Raw genomic sequence first — 20,078 nt, 5'->3', positions numbered from 1 at the left:
AGGTAAAAAATGATAAAAATTGATGTCTTTAGGTTGTTGCTCAGAACGAGTTTGTTGTGTTTGAGGCTATACTCGAGGATGAGCATGATTGGGGATATATAAGTGAGGATGAGATATTGCAGTAGTTGGAAGGTCATACCAACAACTCCGCAACTGATTCCTAGTTCAACGATGCGACGATAGAGAATATGGAATTTGAGGAGTTCAAAGTAAGGGTTATTGATGCCGATGATTGTGGGCGAAGGTGGTGCCATGTGCTCGACAAATTTTATTGAAATACCTACTCACTATTTCACCTGACCTTTGAAACATGTCACTACGAGTCCTATTCTTAACATGATGAGAAAGTATGAGAAGGGAAATTGCTACTTGCTCATCAATCAACAAGTTTTTTGTGTCCCTCAACTCTCCTTTTATTTTTATTGACCCACGCAACGTAAAAGAGGCAGTTCTAAACATTCTTAACTCATCAATACAAATTTTCTTATCACCATGGACAAAAGCTTTAATCTTCTTTGGCTTCTTGAAAAGAATCCAAAGAGTAAAATCTAATTTTATGCCTATCAGTGTTATCATTTTAATCCAATGACTTAACACAATTAGTATTCTTCACCTTCAGTGCTTAAACGCAATCAAATTAAAACATCCATTCTTACTTCTTTGAACATTAATACTCAAACCTTTAATTGTTTAACACCATACAAAAACATTGTCATATTTAATAATAATAACGCTACCTATACCCAACAATTACACAATATATTTCAGTGTATTGTATAAAAAAACACAAATAACACACAAATCAATTATAAAACCTAATCGCAATCATGTCTATATTAGAGAACATGTAAAAAAATTACGAGATTAATGGCTAATTGTTTTCTTCTTCACTGTTTATATTTCTTCCAAGCATGTTTAACCAAAATTACAGTTTATGGAATACCTATGAGGACCAGTAGTGTATTTATTAATTAAATTATTTCTTAGCTTTGTAGCATTTTAAACTTAAGAGAAAAACAAAATGCTAGTTTAAACATTTGTCCCAACTACAATCAAGCAATTGGGGGATTACATAGATTTATAACAATTTGCAACTTAATGAGATGCTAATGGTCTAACTAAGATAGGGGTAATATAAGTAGTAAGTTAAGATTAAGAATAATTAGATATATTATTTATGTGTTAGAGTTAAATTTGTTAGTTTACTGGTTTGAATAAAGTTATTGATTCAGTCAAAACTTATTGTTGCTAGATTTTAGGAGTATCATATTAGTGGATATTTTCTAGTGATTTACATATCAAGTTTGTTCCTATTTTTTAGTGATTTTTCAATTGTAATTCAGCCTATATAAAGGTTTCAGTATTCATTCAATAAAGTGCATCAGAATTCATATTATCAAAGTATTTCAAACTTCCATTTTCTCCTTTAATCCATCTGCTTAGTTTAACAGTGGTATTCGAGCTTGGTTCAAATTCCTGTGAATAAGAAATAAAAATTGTAGCAGCAGCAACGTGAGAACAACAATGGCTTAAAAAAATTTTGTGCAGTCGGCCATTCCTCATTTTTATGGTCACTATGATCATTGGAACAAGTTGATGGAGAACTTTTTGAGATCGAAAGAATACTGGCAAGTGGTTTCGGATGGCATACTAGAAACTGCAAGAGGCACAATAGTGTTAGATGCGCAAAGGACAAAAATAGAAGCGCTGGAGTTGAAGGATCTCAAAGCAAAGAATTATTTGTTCCAAACCATTGATCGTTCAATCTTGGAAACCATTCTCTGCAAAGACACTTCTAAGTAGATTTAGGATTCCATGAAGAAGAAGTATCAAGGAACAACGAAGGCGAAACGAGCACAGCTCTAAGCTCTTCGTGCAGAGTTCGAAACGTTTCACATGAATACCGGAGAATCGATTACGGATTACTTCGCAAGAACGATGGCCTTTGCAAATAAGATACAGATTCATGGTGAAAGACTGGAAGATGTTACCATTATTGAGAAGATTATTCGCTCTATGACAGCAAAATTTAATTATATTGTTTGTTCAATTGAAGAATCTAATGATACTGGTGAACTTTCTATTGATGAATTCCAAGGATCATTGTTGATTCATGAGTAGAACTGAACCGACAAGACAAAGAGGAGCAAGTTTTGCAAGTCTCATCCAACAATCATTCTTTTTCTTCCAAAGGTGGTGGTCGTGGCAAAGGAAAGGGCAGAGGCAACAACACAGACAATGGTAGGCACTCACACCGCAAATATGAAGACAATCATTTTCATATTCTCAAGAAAGAGGAAGAGGCCATAACAACAATAATTCAACTCCTTTCAAGTTAAAGTTTGTAGACATGTCGAAGGTTGAATGTTATAGATGCCACAAGTTTGGTAATTATAAGTTAGAGTGTCGAACTAACTTAAATAGAGATGATAGAAAACAATCTAATTTTGCAGAAAGAGAAGAAGAAAAAGAAGTCTCTTTGTTATTGGCCTGCCAAGTAAAAGAGCAAGTGAAGGAGGAAACAAATCAGAATTTGTGGTACTTAGATACTGGGTGCAGCAACCATATGTGTGGCAATAAGGTAGCTTTCTCCACTCTAGATGAGTCATATTATGATTCGGTGAAATTCAGAGACAACTCTAAAGTCTCGGGTATGGGAAAAGGACAGGTGATTATCCAAGCCAAAAAGGAGTCTATTCAAACAATCTCCAATATCCTTTATGTTCCAGATTTGAAGACCAATCTTCTAAGTCTTGGCCAATTGCAAGAGAAGGGTTATGAGATTGTGATAAAGAATGGAGAGTGTTGCATTCAAGATAATAAATTGGGATTAATTTCCCAAGTTAAGATGACTGCAAACAGGATGTTTCCTCTCTATCTCAATACTATTCAACAATCATGCTTCTCAATAAAACAATGAGATGATGCTTGGCTGTGGCATTTTCGTTATGGGCATCTCAATTTCAGTGGATTGAAGACTCTAAAACAAAAGAATATGGTGACAGGTCTTCCTCAAATTACACCTCCCTCTCAAATTTGTGAAGAATGTGTGGTTAGCAAACAACACCATAATCCATTTCCAAAAGGGAAAACATGGAGAGCAAAGAAGGTGTTGGAGCTTGTTCATTCCGACATTTGTGGACAAATAACTCTAACTTCCAATGGAGGTAATAGATACAGAATTTCTTTCATTGATGATTATAGTCGGAAAAGTTGGGTTTACTTTTTATAGGAGAAAGGAGAAGCTTTTAAAGCTTTTAAAAGCTTTAAAGTACTTGTTGAGAAAGAGGTTCACAACCCAATAAAAGCTCTCTGATCTGATTGTGGGGAGAGAATATAACTCACACGAATTTGTAGATTTTTGTGAGTTTCATGGCATAAAAAGATAGGTTACAACAGCCTATTCACTCCAGCAAAATGGCATTTGTGAGAGGAAAAACCCCACTATAATGAATATGGTGCGAAGTCTATTGACAAGTAACGGTGTTCTAAAGTGTTTTTGGCCTGAAGCAATGAATTGGTGTATTCACGTTCTCAACAGGAGTCCTACATTTACGTTTAAAACATGACCCCAAAAGAAGCATGGAGTGGACAACGACCGACCGTGGATTATTTCAGAATCTTTGAGTGTGTAGCATTTGCCCATGTTCCAGATCAAAAGAGAAAGAAATTATATGACAAGGGACAGAAATGTATTTTCTTGGTGTTAGTGATCAATCAAAAACTTATAAGCTTTATAATCCTAACACTAAGAACATTTTGATCAGTCGAGACATCGTTTTTGATGAAAATCAATTCTGGTCATGGAACACAAGTACCACTAGAGAACAAATACCAACAAGCTTTGATGAAGAAAATAGCGAAGAAGCAAGTTAGCCCCAACAATATCATGTTCCAGTAGATGATGCCACTTCTGAAATTACAACGACAATGGACGAACAGTCGGAAACAATAACTGATTCACGTTCTCGCAGTGCTCAAAGAAGGCCAACATGGATGTCAGATTATGAGGTAACCGAAATTGATCAATCTAAAGATGTTCTTACTCATTTTGCTCTATTTTTAGATTGTGATCCGACAACTTTTGAAAATGCTGTCAAAGAAGAAAAATGGCGAAAGGCGATGGATGTCGAAATTGCTGCAATTTAAAAAAATAATACATGGGAACTTTTTGATCTTCCTAAAGGGCACAAAAAGATTGTTGTAAAATGGGTCTATAAAATGAAATTGAAAGAGAATGGGAACATCGACAAGTATAAAGCACAGTTGGTGGCAAAGGGTTACAAACAAGAATTTGGTGTGGATTATAAAGAAGTCTTTGCTCTTGTTGCAGGGCTTGATACAATTAGAATGGTGATTGCACTGGCTGCTCAAAACTCATGGCCCATGTACCAATTAGATGTGAAGTCGGCCTTTCTTCATGGAGACTTACAAGAACAGGTATTTATTGAACAACCTCCTGGCTATGTTAAATTTGGTGATGAGCACAAAGTCTATAAATTGAAAAAGGCTCTATATAGACTAAAACAAGCACTTAGAGATTGGTATAGTCATATTGATGCTTACTTTCAAAAGGAAGGTTTTCAAAAATGTCCATATGAGCATACTCTATATACAAAGTGTGTAGATAGGGGAAAATGCTTATAGTATGCTTATATGTTGATGATTTAATTTATACGAGAAATGATAGGGCCATGTTTGAAGATTTTAAAAGGTTAATGATGACTAAGTTTGATATGTCTAATCTTGGAAAGTTACATTATTTTATTGGCATAGAAATAGTGCAATCTGTTGATGGAATATTTATTTCTCAAAGGAAGTATGTTCGAGAAATTTTAGACAGGTTTCAGATGAGTAATTGCAATCACGTCAACACACCTTCAGATGTTGGATTAAAGCTTACAAAAAATCTTGAAGGAAAGAAGATTGATGGTACTCTTGTCAAGCAAATTGTAGGGAGTTTGATGTATGTGACAGCAACAAGGCCAGATATCATGTATGCAGTTAGCATTATTAGCAGATACATGGAGAACCCAAAAGAATTACATCTTCTAGCTGCGAAGAGGATCTTTCGATACTTGAAAGGTACTTTTGATTTTGGGTTGTTCTACAAAAAGGGAGAAAACTCAGGCTTGATTGGGTTCATTGACAGCGATTATGTTGGAGATTTAGATGACCGAAAGAGTACTTCGGGTTATGTCTTTATGATGGGTTCGAGTGCAATCTCATGGTCATCAAAAAAGCAACCAATTGTCACCTTATCAACAACTGAAGCTGAATTTGTAGCTGCTACTTCATGTGCTTCTCAAGCCATTTGGCTAAGAAATATTCTTACTGGATTGCAGTTCAAACAACAAGGAGCAACAATAGTTTATTGCAACAACAATTCAACCATAAAGTTGTCCAAAAATCCAGTACTATATGGCAGAAGTAAACACATTGACGTGAAGTTTCATTTCCTAAGAGACCTTACAAAAGATGGGGTAATTGAATTCATTTATTGTAGAAGTGAAGATCAGGTTGCTGATGTATTTATCAAGTCCCTCAAATTGGTATCATTTGTAAAGTTCAAAAAAAATTTTGGTGTTTACACTTTGATCCAAAATTAAATTGATCACTTACAGTATCAGTTTAAGGGAGGGCATGTTAGAGTTAAATTTGTTAGTTTATTGGTTTGAATAAAGTTATTGATTCAGTCAAAACTTATTGTTGCTAGACTTTAGGAGTATCATATTAGTTGATATTTTCTAGTGATTTACGTATCAGGTTTGTTCCTATTTTTTAGTGATTTTTTAGTTGTAATTCAGCCTATATAAAGGTTTCATTATTCATTCAATAAAGTGCATCAGAATTCATATTATCAGAGTATTTCAAACTTCTATTTCCTCCTTTTATCCATTTGCTTAGTTTAACATTATGAAGTTTTTACACGTGAAAATTTCTTAAAAAATTTATAGATTTAAAATATATACTCCAAAAGTTTCTTTTAAAAAAACACATAGCACTCATGTGAAAGTAGTTAATTTGGTTTTCAACTAAATCAAGAGTGAGTTATAAAATACATACGGATAATTGTCAATTGAAGACCTTAACTCTTGTTTATAAAGGAATTCTGAAAAAAAAATGGTAATAAGTAATGAACGATGAAAATTTTCAAGTATAAATTTCATCTAAAAAACTTTGGGTATATATTTGATCTTGCCTCACAAATGATGAAATTTGAACAATCTTTTTACCTTTGACAACAATGGCAGTAAAAGAAAACAGAGAACATGGAGAAAATGAAGGTCTATAGAATGATTTTTAGTACTCAACAATGAAAAGTGTGTAATTTTTAGTTTTAGATGAAGGTATTATTAAAAAAAAATAACATAAAAAAGTGTTGACACAAGTGATATTTAATTATCACCTCCAACCTTCATTTATTTGAAACGCCCCATGAGATTTTGGGCATATCTCTAAGTAATTTTTGTAAAGTTTTATTCACCAAAAAAAAAATATCACCTCCAAATCTATTTTATTTATCTCCATCTTATAACAAAAAGTAACGTGCCTGTATAAAATTTTAAGCTTATCAAACAACTTATTATTTTAAAATAAGATGATACATTAGTATTAATTAATATATCACATTAGTATTAATTCTACCAAACGGGCTATTATACATTTACATGCGAGTCGTAACTCTAATTTCCTCTTAATACATGATGGCTAAGGATTGTTCATCCTAAAATTCACCTAGGTTCAAATCTTTGGTAAGCTTTTATTTAAGTAGTCTTCTTTAAACGTGAGGTATGCGTGTGTGATATAAATATGCCCCGAATGTATAAATATTAATCTTTTAATTTCATATTATAAAAAAAAGGGAAAAAAGACCTTCCTCTTAATACATGGTTGGTAAAAGATGAAATCTCATGGCTTTAAAACTTTTTCCTCCTTTAAGCCTTGCCGAATGGTTAAACCTTGCACTCACTTTCTCTTCTCTTTTTTCTTCCGTTACTTCTTTCTATTTTCTTTCTTAATTTTTCCAAACGAAGTAAGATGTTGCAGCTCCTCAAGTGGCTGGTTAAAGCCAAGCATGAGGTGAAAATCTTGGCAACATCTTATGTTGCCACATATGCCTTCATTTTCCACACTAAATTATTAGGTTAAGACCTAGCTTAAGAAGTATAACTGGCTTTAAATAATTAGCTATTTCAAGCTAAAATAGAAAAAATTCGCCCGTAGGTCTTAGCAATTATGTCAACGGATTTCCAAGATTCAGTCCGCACATTAATTGATTTTTTAAAATGAATTTTAAATTAAATCTTACATTAATTTAAAAAAGTTAATACATTGTTGTAGCTTTAATTTTTCTTTTGTGTTAAGTTAGCCTTTAAATTTAATAATTGTTCTCGTATTGAAGCTTAAATTAATTTTTGTCCAAATGAGTACTTGAATTTGGTAACTATTTTCGTATTGACACTTGAACTTTTTTTGTCCAAGTTAATTCTTATATTTCATTGAAAACTTTAAAGTTTAAGCCCTTATGTGGAACAAGTGTCTAATTCATGCCCCAATGTAAAAAAAAATCCTAATATAAGAGTACTTACCAAATTTAAGCCACAAATAATGATTTAACCTTTTCGTAAATCATCAAAATCAGAAGTGAGGAAAAAATTGAAAGATATAATGACTTTTTTTTATCGGCCTTCTAACTTTATAAAAAAGTCATTTTAGCCATCTATTTAATTTTTCATATTTTTTTGCCCTTAAACTTGTATTTTTGTCAAATCATCCTAGAATGAATGGGAAAGTTAATGTATTTAACTTTTTTGATGTTACATACACGTAGATTGTCAAGTAAACATGAATGACAAGTCAACATTTAATTAATTTTTAAAAATTTTAAAAATTCAAAAAAAAGTATAGAAACTATTTTTAAAAATTATAAATCATTAAAATTATTTAAAATTTATAAAAATATAAAAAATATTTTCTAATATTTTAAAAATTTTAAAAATGTTAATTAAATGTTGATGTGTCATTTATGTGCATACCATATTAACAAAGTTATCAAATATTAATTTCTTTCATTTATTTTAGGGTGATTTGACAGAAAATATAAATTTAAAAATTAAAAAAGACGAAAATTTAATTAGAGGACTAAAATGATTTTTTTTATAGAGTTGAAGAAAAAAGGTCATTATGTTTGAAATTCTTTTCCATAATTTTCTTGGTAGCTATTTTGGGAGGAAAAAGGAGAGGATAGATTTGGGTGCAAAATCAAGTACCCAAACGTGTAAATTAGCCCACAAACTCCAATGAAAACCAGCCGTTAATTATGTTTTTTAAATTTCAAATTAGCTGACGTTGGACGCTGACTGTCAATTCTTACTCTTTACTCTTCCGTCTAATCTTTGTTTAAAATTTCAATTTTCCTTTCCTTTCCCATTTTTTCCCCCACAAACTGGCAGCCTAAATTTCCCGATACGACATCGCTTTTGGATCATCCCAATAGAAAGTTCTTTTTCTTGGCGATTTCAACTCTCAAAAAAACAAAACCTCACTGAGTGGTGAGCCGGTGACTCAGTACTTTGATTCTCTCCCTTTCCCTCTTTACAGAGAAAAAGAAAGAAAAGTGAAGAATCATATTCAGAATAGCTACAGGCGTACGGAACTCTAGGGTTTTGGTGCCGTGATCTGGTTTAGAAGATGGCGAGTCCGATCACGCCGGGAAGCGGCAGGGCGTTGTCTATAATGCCGGGGTCTAGGGTTGTGAAGAGTCCTCTTAGTGACGAAACCATTTGGAAACGACTCAAGGAAGCTGGATTCGATGAGGAATCGATCAAGAAGAGAGATAAAGCTGCGCTTATTGCTTATATTGCAAAGCTTGAAGCTGAGGTTTGCTTCAAATCTTTTAACTGCTTTTCTCAAAAAATTTCATGGCTCTTCTTTTCCTTTTGTTTTTCTTTAAAGACTTGTTTGGTCGCGGGTGCAATTGGTCAAAGAGAGTAGTAGTATATTGAAATTTTAAATTGTGAATTGCGAAGGTCGCAATAAAATATGGACTTTTCTTTCTTTATATTGCGTTTCAGTTTTAAATTTTAAGACGAAAAGAAAATCAGATATGTATATTAATAAAAAGGTTAAGTAATGGAAGTGATCTCTAACAGATTTCAACATAAAACAGTAAGGGTTTTGGTACTTGAAAGATGCTAGCCTGTTGTATATAGAATTTGTTTTAATATTTTTGACATATTGTTAATCTAATAAATGTACTTAGTTATATTAGGGATTATGATATAATTACGACGCCATTTTTTAGATATTACGATACAATATTCTTGCTTGGTTCTTTTCTAAATTGGTGATAACCTTCTATATAAATAGGGCATTCTTGTATAAACTAAAACAATGTGTTCATAATATCGACAATTACTAGATGTAGGCTACCATAGTAGAACCACCTATTCCTCTGTGTCCTTGTGATCTTGTTTTCTCTTATTCTTTTCTCAAGTCAAATTTTAATGCCAAGCCATCAACTTAAGTCTTGTTTCTTGAATAAACCTTTTGGTTAAAGTTCCGTACTTCACTTAAATGTCCTTCTGGTTGCTAGTTGTGTTCCCTTGTAGAAGCTTTGAATGGAACAAACTTGATTTTTACCTAATATTCCAATTGCATTATTTGATTGAGGTGTTGTATCACCTTGCAATGCCCTTTAGGTGTGGTAGACGTCGTGGGCGTGCAAATGGCACATTGAGCTGTTAATTTTGTGGGATTATAAGAGCTTTTAGGAGCATTTATTGTTTGTTTTTTAGTGACTTCAATGATTTGTTTCGTTGTTTTTAGATAGCATTTCCTGTTTTCTGTGCCATTATTTAGGGATTGATTGCTATTTTAACTTCTGAGTTTTTGCACTTGTTAGTTCCTATGGATTTCATATTACTAAGCTGCAATCTTTACCTAACTTTATGCATGAATGAGACTTATGAATGCTTTGTTTGTACAAAAGATCAGAGTGAGGAATAATGGCATTCTTGGTTTAGCACAAGATGATCTATGCATTTCATGTTTTTCATAAGTTCATATTGTAAATCTTCCTTCATTTTGTGCTTCTTTCCACATAGCTTACTAGCATTTAGTTCTAATATTATCTATTCTTGTATTTAGCTCTTTGAGCACCAACACCACATGGGCCTTCTTATATTGGAGAGAAAGGAGCTTGCTTCCAAGTATGAACAAATTAAAGCCTCTGCTGAAGCAAGTGAGATAATGCAAAAGCGGGATCAAGCTGCACATGCATCTGCTCTTGCAGAAGCAAAAAAGCGAGAGGATGGTTTGAAGAAATCTTTAGGAGTTGAGAAAGAGTGCATAGCAAGCGTACGATTATCATTTGAAAGTCTCTTTTATTGAACTTGTTTTCCTTGTTCACTTATCTTTCAGCATTGTATGTTTCTTAGAACTTTGTGGCGGGGTTTTGCAGATTGAGAAGGCATTGCATGAGATGCGTGCAGAATCTGCTGAAACTAAGGTTGCCGCTGAAAGTAGATTAGCTGAAGCGCGTATTATGATAGAGGATGCTCAGAAGAAGTTTGCAGAGGCTGAGGTAAAGTTTCATGCTGCAAAGTCCTTACAAACAGAAGCTAGCCTCTTTCAACGCACTGCTGAGAGAAAGCTCCAAGAAGTTGAAGCACGTGAAGAAGACCTTAGTAGACGTATTGTACTGTTCAAAAATGAGTATGTGATTTACATTGCATTTCCTTCTCTTTTTTGTTTGTACTATATATATTTATTATCTCTTTGTTTCTTTCCTAACAGTGTGTAGTTTTTGAACAAGCTTTTATTACCCAAGAGGAAACACTTGTGCCTTATACATCTCTTTGTATTCATATTTTGTGGTATTTGTTACTGGATTGCAGTATGATTATATTTTGCATTGAAAAGTGTGCATAAATAAGAACCGTAAATGATGGCCTATTATTCTATTTAAAATGTTCTTATAGGCAGACATGATTTGAGTTGCCTAGTTGGAAGTGAACCAGTAAAAACTGCCTTGGTTGGAAACGGTATTGTGTGGATGCTGGATACACATTCTTGCTTGGCTGCATTTGTGCAGTTTGATTTTATTTAGATTTTCTGTTCAAGGAGTCTGATAATTATTTTGTTCCATGTTTTAGTTGTGACACAAAGGAGAAGGAGATTACTCTTGAACGGCAATCACTGAGTGAGAGGCAGAAGATTATACAGCAAGAACATGAAAGACTACTTGATGGGCAAGCTTCTTTGAACCAGAGAGAGGAGTATATCTTTAGTAGAAGTCAAGAATTAAATCAACTGGAGAAGGAGTTGGAGGCATCAAGAGTGGATATTGAGCGGGAACATAAAGCTTTGAAGGATGAAAAATCCAAACTTGAGTTGACTTTAGCTTCTCTTTCAAAAAGAGAGGAGGTCTGCATATTTCATTTGACTATAGAAGTTAGGATTTTGATGCACCTTCATTTGAAAATTTTTAATTTTGCATCACGGAAAATCATATAAATTGAATTCATCTTTTCTACATGCAGGCTATTACTGAGCGAGAAGTTCTGCTTAGCAAGAAAGAACAACAGCTGCTTGTTTCTCAAGAGAAACTTGCAAACAAGGAATCTGTGAGTTACCTTGTAGAATATGCTTTAGGATTTTCAACTTTTCTCTTTCTTTTATGGAAAACTTATTCTTTTTAATGAATGATGTAGGATGAAATTCGCAAGGCCATTGCTAGTCATGAAACTGTACTAAGAACCAAAAAATCTGAGTTTGAGGCTGAGCTTGAGATCAAGCGCAAAATGGCTGAAGATGGGATTGAAATGAAGAGACGGGCATGGGAGTTGAAGGAGATGGATATCAATCAAAGGGAAGATCTAATTCGTGAAAGAGAACATGATTTTGATGTTCGATCAAGGATATTAGCAGAGAAGGAGAAGGATGTGACTGAAAAGTCAAATCTCATAGAGGAGAGAGAAAAAAGTTTGAGTGGTTTTGAAAAGGAACTTGAGTTGAATAAAGTTCTTTTAGAAAAAGAAAAGGAAGAGATAAAGAAAATGAAACTTGAGCTTCAGAAGTCATTGTCTTCATTAGAAGATAAAAGAAACCAAGTTGATTGTGCAAAGGAGAAACTACTAGCCATGAGAAGTGAGACACATGAATTATCGAATTTAGAATCAAAACTGAAGGAGGAACTTGATTTGGTTAGGGCACAAAAGTTGGAGCTGATGGCTAATGCAGATAGGTTACAAGTAGAGAAGGCCAAATTTGAAACTGAGTGGGAATTGATTGATGAAAAAAGAGAAGAGCTGAAGAAGGAAGCCATGCGTGTTCATGAGGAGAGAGAAGCAGTTTTGAAGTTTCTCAAGGATGAGCGTGATAGCTTGAGAAGAGAGCGTGATGTAATGCGAGAGAAGCATAACAAGGATGTTGAATCATTGAATCGTGAGAGAGAAGATTTCCTGAACAAGATGGTAAGTGAGCATTCTGATTGGTTCAACAGGATTCAACAAGAGCGTGCTGAATTGTTGCTGGGAATTGAAACCCAGAAGAGGGAGCTGGAGAATTTTATTGAGAAAAGGCGTGAAGAACTGGAAAGTTCTTTGAAGGAAAGAGAGGAAGCTTTTGAGCGAGAAAAGAGAACTCAATTTCAGCATATTAATGCTTTGAAGGAAAGAGCAGAGAAAGAGTTAGAACAAGCTACCTTAGAAATGGAAAGGCTTGATGCTGAGAGAATAGAGATCAAATTGGATCGTGAGCGAAGGGAAAGGGAGTGGGCAGAGTTGAACAAGTCTATTGAGGAGCTTAAGCTGCAAAGGCACAAATTGAAGCAGCAGAGGGAACTACTGCATGCTGATAGAAAAGAAATACATGCTGAGATTGAAGAGCTAAAAAAGTTGGGGGACTTGAAAGCTGCTGTGGATAATATGATGGTTGCTCAAATGCAATGCTCTATTGTAGAGCTTAGCCGGCAGAAAGCATCTGAAAGAAAGACTCTGAAAGAGCAAACTGTCATGCAAAATTCTGGATCCGGTTCAGTTAAAAATAGGGTCATTGCTGACAATGGCAATGGATTCAACTCGCCAATGTCAAAACCAGATAGTGCTTCTCCTAGCTCTGCCCGTTTCTCTTGGATTAAGCGCTGCAGAGAATTGATATTCAAAAATGCCCCTGACATGGCCCAAATGAAGCCAGAAGAAAGATCTTTGATCTCTGACCATGAAGATGTGTGTTTGACGTCAGCTGGAAAGTTGGTTTTAAGCCATGGGTGTGATGGGCAAAAATACAAGCAGTATGGAAGAAAGCCCTTGGGATTTGATGGGGAACCAAAAGTGACAGTGGAAGTGCCCTCAGAAGATGAGGTGCTCAAAGGAATTCATCATTTGGAATCTGGATTTGAAAAAAGCAATGCGGGAAAGTCTTTAGTATCTGAAGAAGGGATTCAAGCTGGAAGGAAAAGAAGAGTTGACAGCTCACCTTCACGTGGTACTAAAAAAAGGAGGCAAACAAAAGATGCTTCTGTAATTCAAGAAGAGGATTGTGCTCACAGGTATCCACTTCTGCTCTTATATTGATTTCTTTTGGCATGTTATTTAACCATGTGCTGATATTCTGATTATTTCTTGATTCAGATAACTGAGGTTTGTTTACAATTACGTTTGTTGTTTTTCAGTGTAAATTCAACTGAACCAAATTCGCTTCCAGATCAGCCTGTATCATTGTCATATGATCAGAGTCAAGGAGGAGCTGATGAGACTAATGCACTGGTTGTTGATAAAATAACAGAGATTTTGGAAGAGACTTTTGAAAAAAAGGTTGTAGTTGATTCTTCCAATCTAGGAAATACTGATCATTTGCAGGATATTGTAGCAGAATCAATGCAGGGTATTCCTCAAAGTGGAGGAATGTGCAGTCTTGCAAGTGCTTCAGGAGAGAATGGTGGATCTGGGGATCCAGTAATTGTTCAAGAAGCACATTTGGGGAAGGTTTCTCAAGTTACCAAGCCCTATCAGGTAAAGGCTGATTCTAGCTATATGCAAATTCCTTTTTTCTTGCATGCAGATGACAGTATCAACATTTTACTAGGCTCTTATTTACAATGTGCATTTGTATTTTGTTTGCTTTTCCCCTCATTTGTGTTCCCCGGGTCTTTAACAGTAGCATTCCCCATTTATGATCAAGTTATTAAATTTCTCATAATAGTTATACAAGTTGATCAGGTTCTTTTGTTTTTGGGTGTCTTTTTCAGTCTTTCTATTTTGTATCCTTGTGGTTCATAAGTGTTTTTATTCTGTAGCCAATGAAAGACGTGTCAGAAGGAGGCACAAAGCTTGAAGACAACGTAGTTCCCAAACTAGATGAGAATGAGAAAATTGGAATGAGGACGAGGTCAAAGCAAAAGTTGTAGAAATATATGTAGCTTCTTTTTAGCTTCTACAGTTATATTTTAACCATTTTGCACAAAGGTACTCTTTTCTTTCCAATCTCGCATCCTAGTGTCCCGTCAAATTATGAATTACACCTTGAAGCAGCTTTTGAAGTACTCTTTGTTTTTGGAGTTTTGCAGAATAGCAGATGTTCAACATGCCATGTAACAACTAAACATGGGAAAGTTGCTTACTAACTTGGATCTTGTTCAGAATACTTGTAAATGCTTATCCTTTTATTTTGGTGTGGGTTTGTTTAGTAGTGCTGGTTTATGATGTTCTTAGTTTCCATAGGGTGGTTTGTTAGGTTTTATAGTGTGTTTGCGTTGGTTTATTATGGCTGATATGATGAAAAAATAGGATTAGATTTTTGCCCTAGATGTTTCAAAGTCGTCAGTTTCTCTATCAGTGAAACTGATATTGGAAATTGATTCGGATGGGGTTTGTTTTGTTTAGAACTCTTTCAACCCACAGATGAGACATTCCCGCTGGAGATTTTTACAATCTTCTACATGATTAAACTTCATTGTATTTCCATATGATAATGCATGTTAATATGTATTCATTTATGCTTAAAGAAGCCTTAAAATAAATTATTTGATGTGAATTAATACTCGAGGGATTACTGGGGTAAAGACTTTTTTGGGGACTAGGCTGCCACAGTGTTGAGAATTCATAGTAGAAGCTTGGATGAGGATCTCTCTTGTAGTAGGGAGAATAATGAATTCCTTGTCATTTGCTGTAACAGTAGGCGTGTTAGTTGGCAGGTTATCTTAGTTTTGTAGTCGATTGCAGTCCGAGAAGAAGCTGATATGGTCGTGTGAGTTCAAATCCAGGCTTTCATTTCCATTTCCATTTCGTAGCAACAGGATTAGGATGAGCATTGTCAAAAATAGCCTTGTTGGATAATGGCAATTATTGTGCATAAGCCTTTCACCCTTGTGGTGTGATCTATCCTGCTGGATAATCAATCCATGAGGCTATTTTGGTGGTGTCAAGATCAGCGGCATGAAGCCCAGTTTGATAACAGAACAACTGTTGAGAAATAGATGCTCTGGAGTTTCCACAGTCGAGTGAGCATTCGATGAAAGACCAACTAATACTGTTCTGTCATATGCCAAATTTGAAAGTCTTGACATTGTTCCCCGTCTGCCTATCACCAATTAGAAAGGAGTAATGATAGAGCTTAGTAGAGGTGGTTGAGGTTTTTTTGAATTTCTTAAATTATTCTGATTCGGTTTTATTCTTTTGTATTTTAATATTGATTTTAGGATTTTGAGTTTTTAAACTTATTTTAGCAAACTAGATTTTATTTTATGATTTTTGGATAATTTATTAAAAATTGGACCAACAAACCACCAATTCTCTGATCCAATAATGGTGATTCAAAACAAAAGTAGTTACGGTAACGGTGATGCATATGCTTTGGAGATTCTCGCCTTTGTGCTATGTATTGACTGTAATGAATATTAAATACTGACCGCTTTGCTTATTGCAATTAACTAAAGTAGGGTTTCTTTCAAAAGAAAAAATATATATTACTTAAAAGTGGTTATGTGTAAAAACAAAATCCGAGAAAACGAAAAGATGAATTAAATATTTAGTTTGTTTTGGGTAAACACTTTTACATTTTAGTCACTGAGTGTAACGGTAAGCTGACATAATACGTTAAATCATCATTCAAATAAAAAATTTAGATTAAATTATATAATTGATTTCTATATTTTTTTTATTTTAAGCAATTTAATTTTTTCTTTTTTGTTTTTTAAACTTTTTTTTCTTTTTTTCATTCTCTTCTGTCGCTCCCTCTATTTTTCTACCTTCTCCATTTCTTTTAATATATCAAGAAGTTGAATTAGCAATGAAAAAAGAAGCAAGAAGTCAAAAGCCATCATTGCCTATAACCATAAACACATACCATGCTTCTTTCTTCATTGTCAATTCGACTTCTTGATATGTTAAAAAAAAAAGAAGGTAGGAAAATAGAGAGAGAAGCAAAAGAGAATGAAAAAAAAAGTTAAAAGAACATAAAACAAAAAAAATAAATTACTCAAAAAAAATGGGAACCAATTGTATAATTTAAACTAAAATTTTTGTTTGAAATGATGATTTAACGTGCTACATCAGCTTACCGGTACACCGTTAACGACAATTAACAACTCAGTGACTAAAATATTATAACATGATAATGTAAGTGACTAAAACGTAACATTTCAAATATAAGTAACTAAAATGTAACATAATATAAACAAAAGTGACCATGAGTGTAGTTTACCTTTTATTTTTACACAACCACTTTTAAATATTTTTTTTTCTTTTGAAAGAAAATCTACTTAATTAAGGCTTAATATAAAAGTTGCTCCTTAAATTATATCTATTTTTTTCACATACTTAAAATTTTTTTATTAAAATTGATGTTTACATTAAAATTTTTTTCTCAGTATGATACTTCTGCCTATCAACTGTTAGTCAACTATAAACAATGATGATGTGACCCAATTACCAAGTAATATTAGGCAAAAATTCCACATAAATAATATCACGTAATTATTTATGTCAAATAATTTAAAAAAAAAAACTTTAAAAAATTGAAATAAAAATTAGAAAATTATATAAAAATTATAAATAATTAATATATAATTAAAAATATCAATATTAATATTAATGAAAAATAATTATATTAATATTAAAAAAAATTCATTGCGCTCATCTAGAAGTGATCATGGGCCGGGCCCAGAAAAATTTTAAGCCTGTTTTCTAGGTCCAAACCCAGACCGGCCTGAGATATGGGCCTGAAAATTTGTCCAAGCCCGACCAAGGAAAAAATTTCTAAGCCCGGGCCCGACCCGACCTGACCTTTTTTTAATATTTTCCTTCATTATTTTAAACCAAAATCCAAATACTCAACATAAAGTCTTGTCAAGTAACCATCAAAACCCTATATTATATAAAAACATTTTAAAAAAATCCAGGTTGACAATAAGATGTTACTTAAAACAGAAATTTTGATTATTTGAATATTTAATTTCAAACTCTATTATTGCAATTGTGATGTGTGAATTTTAATTTTATCATGCGTTTATGTTATGAATTTTTTTATTCATTATATTTTGTACTGATTTAAATTTATATTATTATTTACCATTGTAAATATATTATATTTGAAATATTAAAAAAAGAAGAAGAAGAAGAAGAAAGAAAGCCAATCTTCAACGTGTATGACTATGGCTAAAATTCAAATATTAAATTGAGTCAGGACTTGAGTATAAATAATATATTAATTCTCGATAAATAATCTTATTTTAGAAGAATATCTACAATTCAATTGCGTTAAATATTAAATTTGAGAAATAATATAAAAATATATTATGGACATTTTTTAATAAAAGGTGGAACATAAAATGATTATTTTAATTCGATTTTTAAAGTTTAACAGCTCATTTTTAGGGCTAATTTCATACTTCAATTAAATGCAAAGTACATGCTCTATAAAAAATAAATCAATCAATTTTAATCAGAAAACAAATGTTTCTATGATCATTCATCTGCTAAGAACACATAGACAAACTTCTTTACATTGAATGAAATTCAAACTGCATTATAATAAAAGCAAATGTTGTACAAAGTAAAATAAAAGAAAATCAAATTAAATTAAATTAAATTCTAAAAAGAAAATGTAAATGAAAGCTTACGGGAAAGGAAGCTAAAGTAAGCCAAATCGATTTCAATGTCGCTTATTTCTGCAATAAAACAAAGCAAAAACAAAAAAGATGAGATTAAATGAAGAAACTAAGCTTGTGATCTCAGTAAACATTATAATAAATTCATTCAACTTGAATCCCATGCAATTTCAAAATTTTGAGAACTTCATTTCCAGATATAAACATATAAACAAACGGTTTGCTGCTTAATTATTCAACAACCTTGTTGCCTCCCTCTACTGGCCCGAATTACACATAGCATGAATTAAGCAATTGTAAGTAACGGTATTTGGTCTAATGCCCTTAACCTTCACATGAGAGAAGAGATCAAGAGCCTCATTTAGTGATCCCTTCTTACAAAGGCAGTCAATGACAGTGTTATATGCTACAATATTGGGTTCAAAACCTCTTTCTTCCATCATTATTAGAAACTTAACAGCTCGATCAGTATTCCCGGACCCGGTTTTACTCAACCCATTAAGTATTGTACCGTAAACAATTAAATTAAGTTGATAACCTTTTTCAACCATTTCATCAAACAATTTCACAGCCTGAGAAATCTTACTTTGCCTACAAAACCCATTAATAAAAGTGGACAAAGTTACAACACTAGGCTCAACCCTTAACTTCAGCATTTTCCCCAAAACAGAAAACCCAAAATCAATATGACCTAATTGACAAAAGCAATTAATCAAGATGCTCAAATAATAAACATTATGGGGAACTGCTAATAATTCCATCTAGCTACACATAAAAACAACAGTGGCATAATGTTTCATTCTAACAATGGCTCCTAATAATCGAGTGAATTCCAACTCTTCTTTTCAACCATAGCTCTTCGAGCCTTCTATAGTAAGATATCAGAGAAGGAAGAAAACTTATAATACCAGTCCTGCGTAAAGGCTCTTTCCATCGCTCAAACGAAGGTTAAAGACAGAGTATAGATACGATTTCGGACTAGGGGGACTATGCTACATCCCCGAAGGGATAGCCTAAGAATTAGCTATAAATCCCTACTTTTATTAAAAGTTCATTAGAAAAAGGGCATGTCTGCAATGTCTCCAGTTTTCTCAGGGCGAGGGCCCGAACCTCTGCTAAGTTTATATAAATAAGTTTGAAATAGAGCTTCATTTACCTTAAATACGACTACTCTAACCTCTAATGGAGGACCGAAGGTGGATCGGTGGAGGTGAACCTTGATTTTGGAATTGGGAAAAAAAGGGAGGAGGCCGCACGTCTGAGTTAGGGATTTTGGATACTTGGAAGTGAAACAAAAGTTAAAAAAATTTAAATAAAGTTACAAAAAGTAGTATATTTTTAAAATAAAAATATATATTAAATTAATATATAAATCGGGCCGGGCCAGGCTAGGTTGGGCTTGGGCCAAAAATATTTTACCCGAGGCAAAGCCCATTTTCTAAACGGGCCCTATTTTTTGCCCAAACTTATATTTCGGGCTTATATTTTTACCCAAATCCTCCCATTTTTTGGGCAGGCCGTCGGGTCGGGCCGGGTAGCCCAACCCATGATCACCTTTATGCCCACCTCCGTCCCCATCCCTCTCCCCTCCCTCGACTCTCGGCCCTCCCCTTCCCACCTCAATCCTCTCCCCCTCCCCTGCTCCCACCACTTCATTATGGGGAGCTTAAAAACTAGAACCACCTATTAATTTATTTTTAATTTGTAGAAGCTTGTAGGATATAATTTGCCATATTTGTTTCCTTTTTCTAATACAATGTTAATGTAGTTAATTTAATTACAAAGTTGAGATGGATAAGAGAGAATGTGTACATAAATTTGAGATTAGAGTAAATTAGAGGTATCATGGGTCAAGTTGGGTCTAAATATGATATTAACATATTTGATGCTAAGTCCGTTTCGGCCTGAACCTGTTCATATTTGCAAAATACTAACTCAATCCCTTTTTAGGGTTGTCCATATAGTT

General features: G+C 33.6%; 2 protein-coding genes and 1 long non-coding RNA gene across 3 annotated transcripts; 2 read left to right on the top strand and 1 right to left on the bottom strand.

Annotated features, from left to right (window-relative positions):
- Positions 1-1,938: 1,938 nt before the first annotated feature.
- On the top strand, positions 1,939-3,901 carry LOC107911129 (uncharacterized). Its single transcript, XM_016839014.1, has 5 exons — positions 1,939-2,071; positions 2,122-2,241; positions 2,454-2,865; positions 2,968-3,167; positions 3,768-3,901. Exons 1-5 carry the CDS (start codon positions 1,939-1,941, stop codon positions 3,899-3,901), a joined length of 999 nt encoding a protein of 332 aa, XP_016694503.1.
- Positions 3,902-8,361: 4,460 nt separating this feature from the next.
- Positions 8,362-15,009, top strand: LOC107913350 (protein CROWDED NUCLEI 4). The gene is made up of 9 exons (XM_016841905.2): positions 8,362-8,883; positions 10,153-10,362; positions 10,466-10,719; positions 11,160-11,430; positions 11,547-11,630; positions 11,718-13,555; positions 13,679-14,018; positions 14,303-14,471; positions 14,573-15,009. Exons 1-8 carry the CDS (start codon positions 8,695-8,697, stop codon positions 14,411-14,413), a joined length of 3,297 nt encoding a protein of 1,098 aa, XP_016697394.1. The 5' UTR covers positions 8,362-8,694; the 3' UTR covers positions 14,414-14,471; positions 14,573-15,009.
- Positions 15,010-17,921: 2,912 nt separating this feature from the next.
- Positions 17,922-19,667, bottom strand: LOC107913349 (uncharacterized). The gene is made up of 2 exons (XR_001688488.2): positions 19,269-19,667; positions 17,922-18,172 (listed from the first exon to the last, which is right to left on the bottom strand). It is a non-coding gene; the product is annotated as an uncharacterized lncRNA (long non-coding RNA).
- Between the last annotated feature and the right edge of the window lie 411 nt (positions 19,668-20,078).

This window comes from Gossypium hirsutum, chromosome D11, assembly GCF_007990345.1.
Source record: "Gossypium hirsutum isolate 1008001.06 chromosome D11, Gossypium_hirsutum_v2.1, whole genome shotgun sequence".
In the NCBI taxonomy this organism is placed as follows: domain Eukaryota; kingdom Viridiplantae; phylum Streptophyta; class Magnoliopsida; order Malvales; family Malvaceae; genus Gossypium; species Gossypium hirsutum.
The sequence above is the reverse complement of the archived record's forward strand: the minus strand, read 5'-3'. Positions and strand labels throughout refer to the sequence as shown.

Excerpts from the sequence above, each read along its gene's own strand:
- LOC107911129 (XM_016839014.1), top strand. The coding sequence starts at position 1,939 with ATGGCCTTTGCAAATAAGATACAGATTCATGGTGAAAGACTGGAAGAT. Across the intron at positions 2,072-2,121 it reads TGAAGAATCTAATGATACTG|AACTGAACCGACAAGACAAA; the intron begins GTGAACTTTCTA and ends ATTCATGAGTAG. Across the intron at positions 3,168-3,767 it reads AACTCTAACTTCCAATGGAG|TCGAGACATCGTTTTTGATG; the intron begins GTAATAGATACA and ends CATTTTGATCAG.
- LOC107913350 (XM_016841905.2), top strand. The coding sequence starts at position 8,695 with ATGGCGAGTCCGATCACGCCGGGAAGCGGCAGGGCGTTGTCTATAATG. Across the intron at positions 8,884-10,152 it reads TTGCAAAGCTTGAAGCTGAG|CTCTTTGAGCACCAACACCA; the intron begins GTTTGCTTCAAA and ends TCTTGTATTTAG. Across the intron at positions 13,556-13,678 it reads GAAGAGGATTGTGCTCACAG|TGTAAATTCAACTGAACCAA; the intron begins GTATCCACTTCT and ends GTTGTTTTTCAG.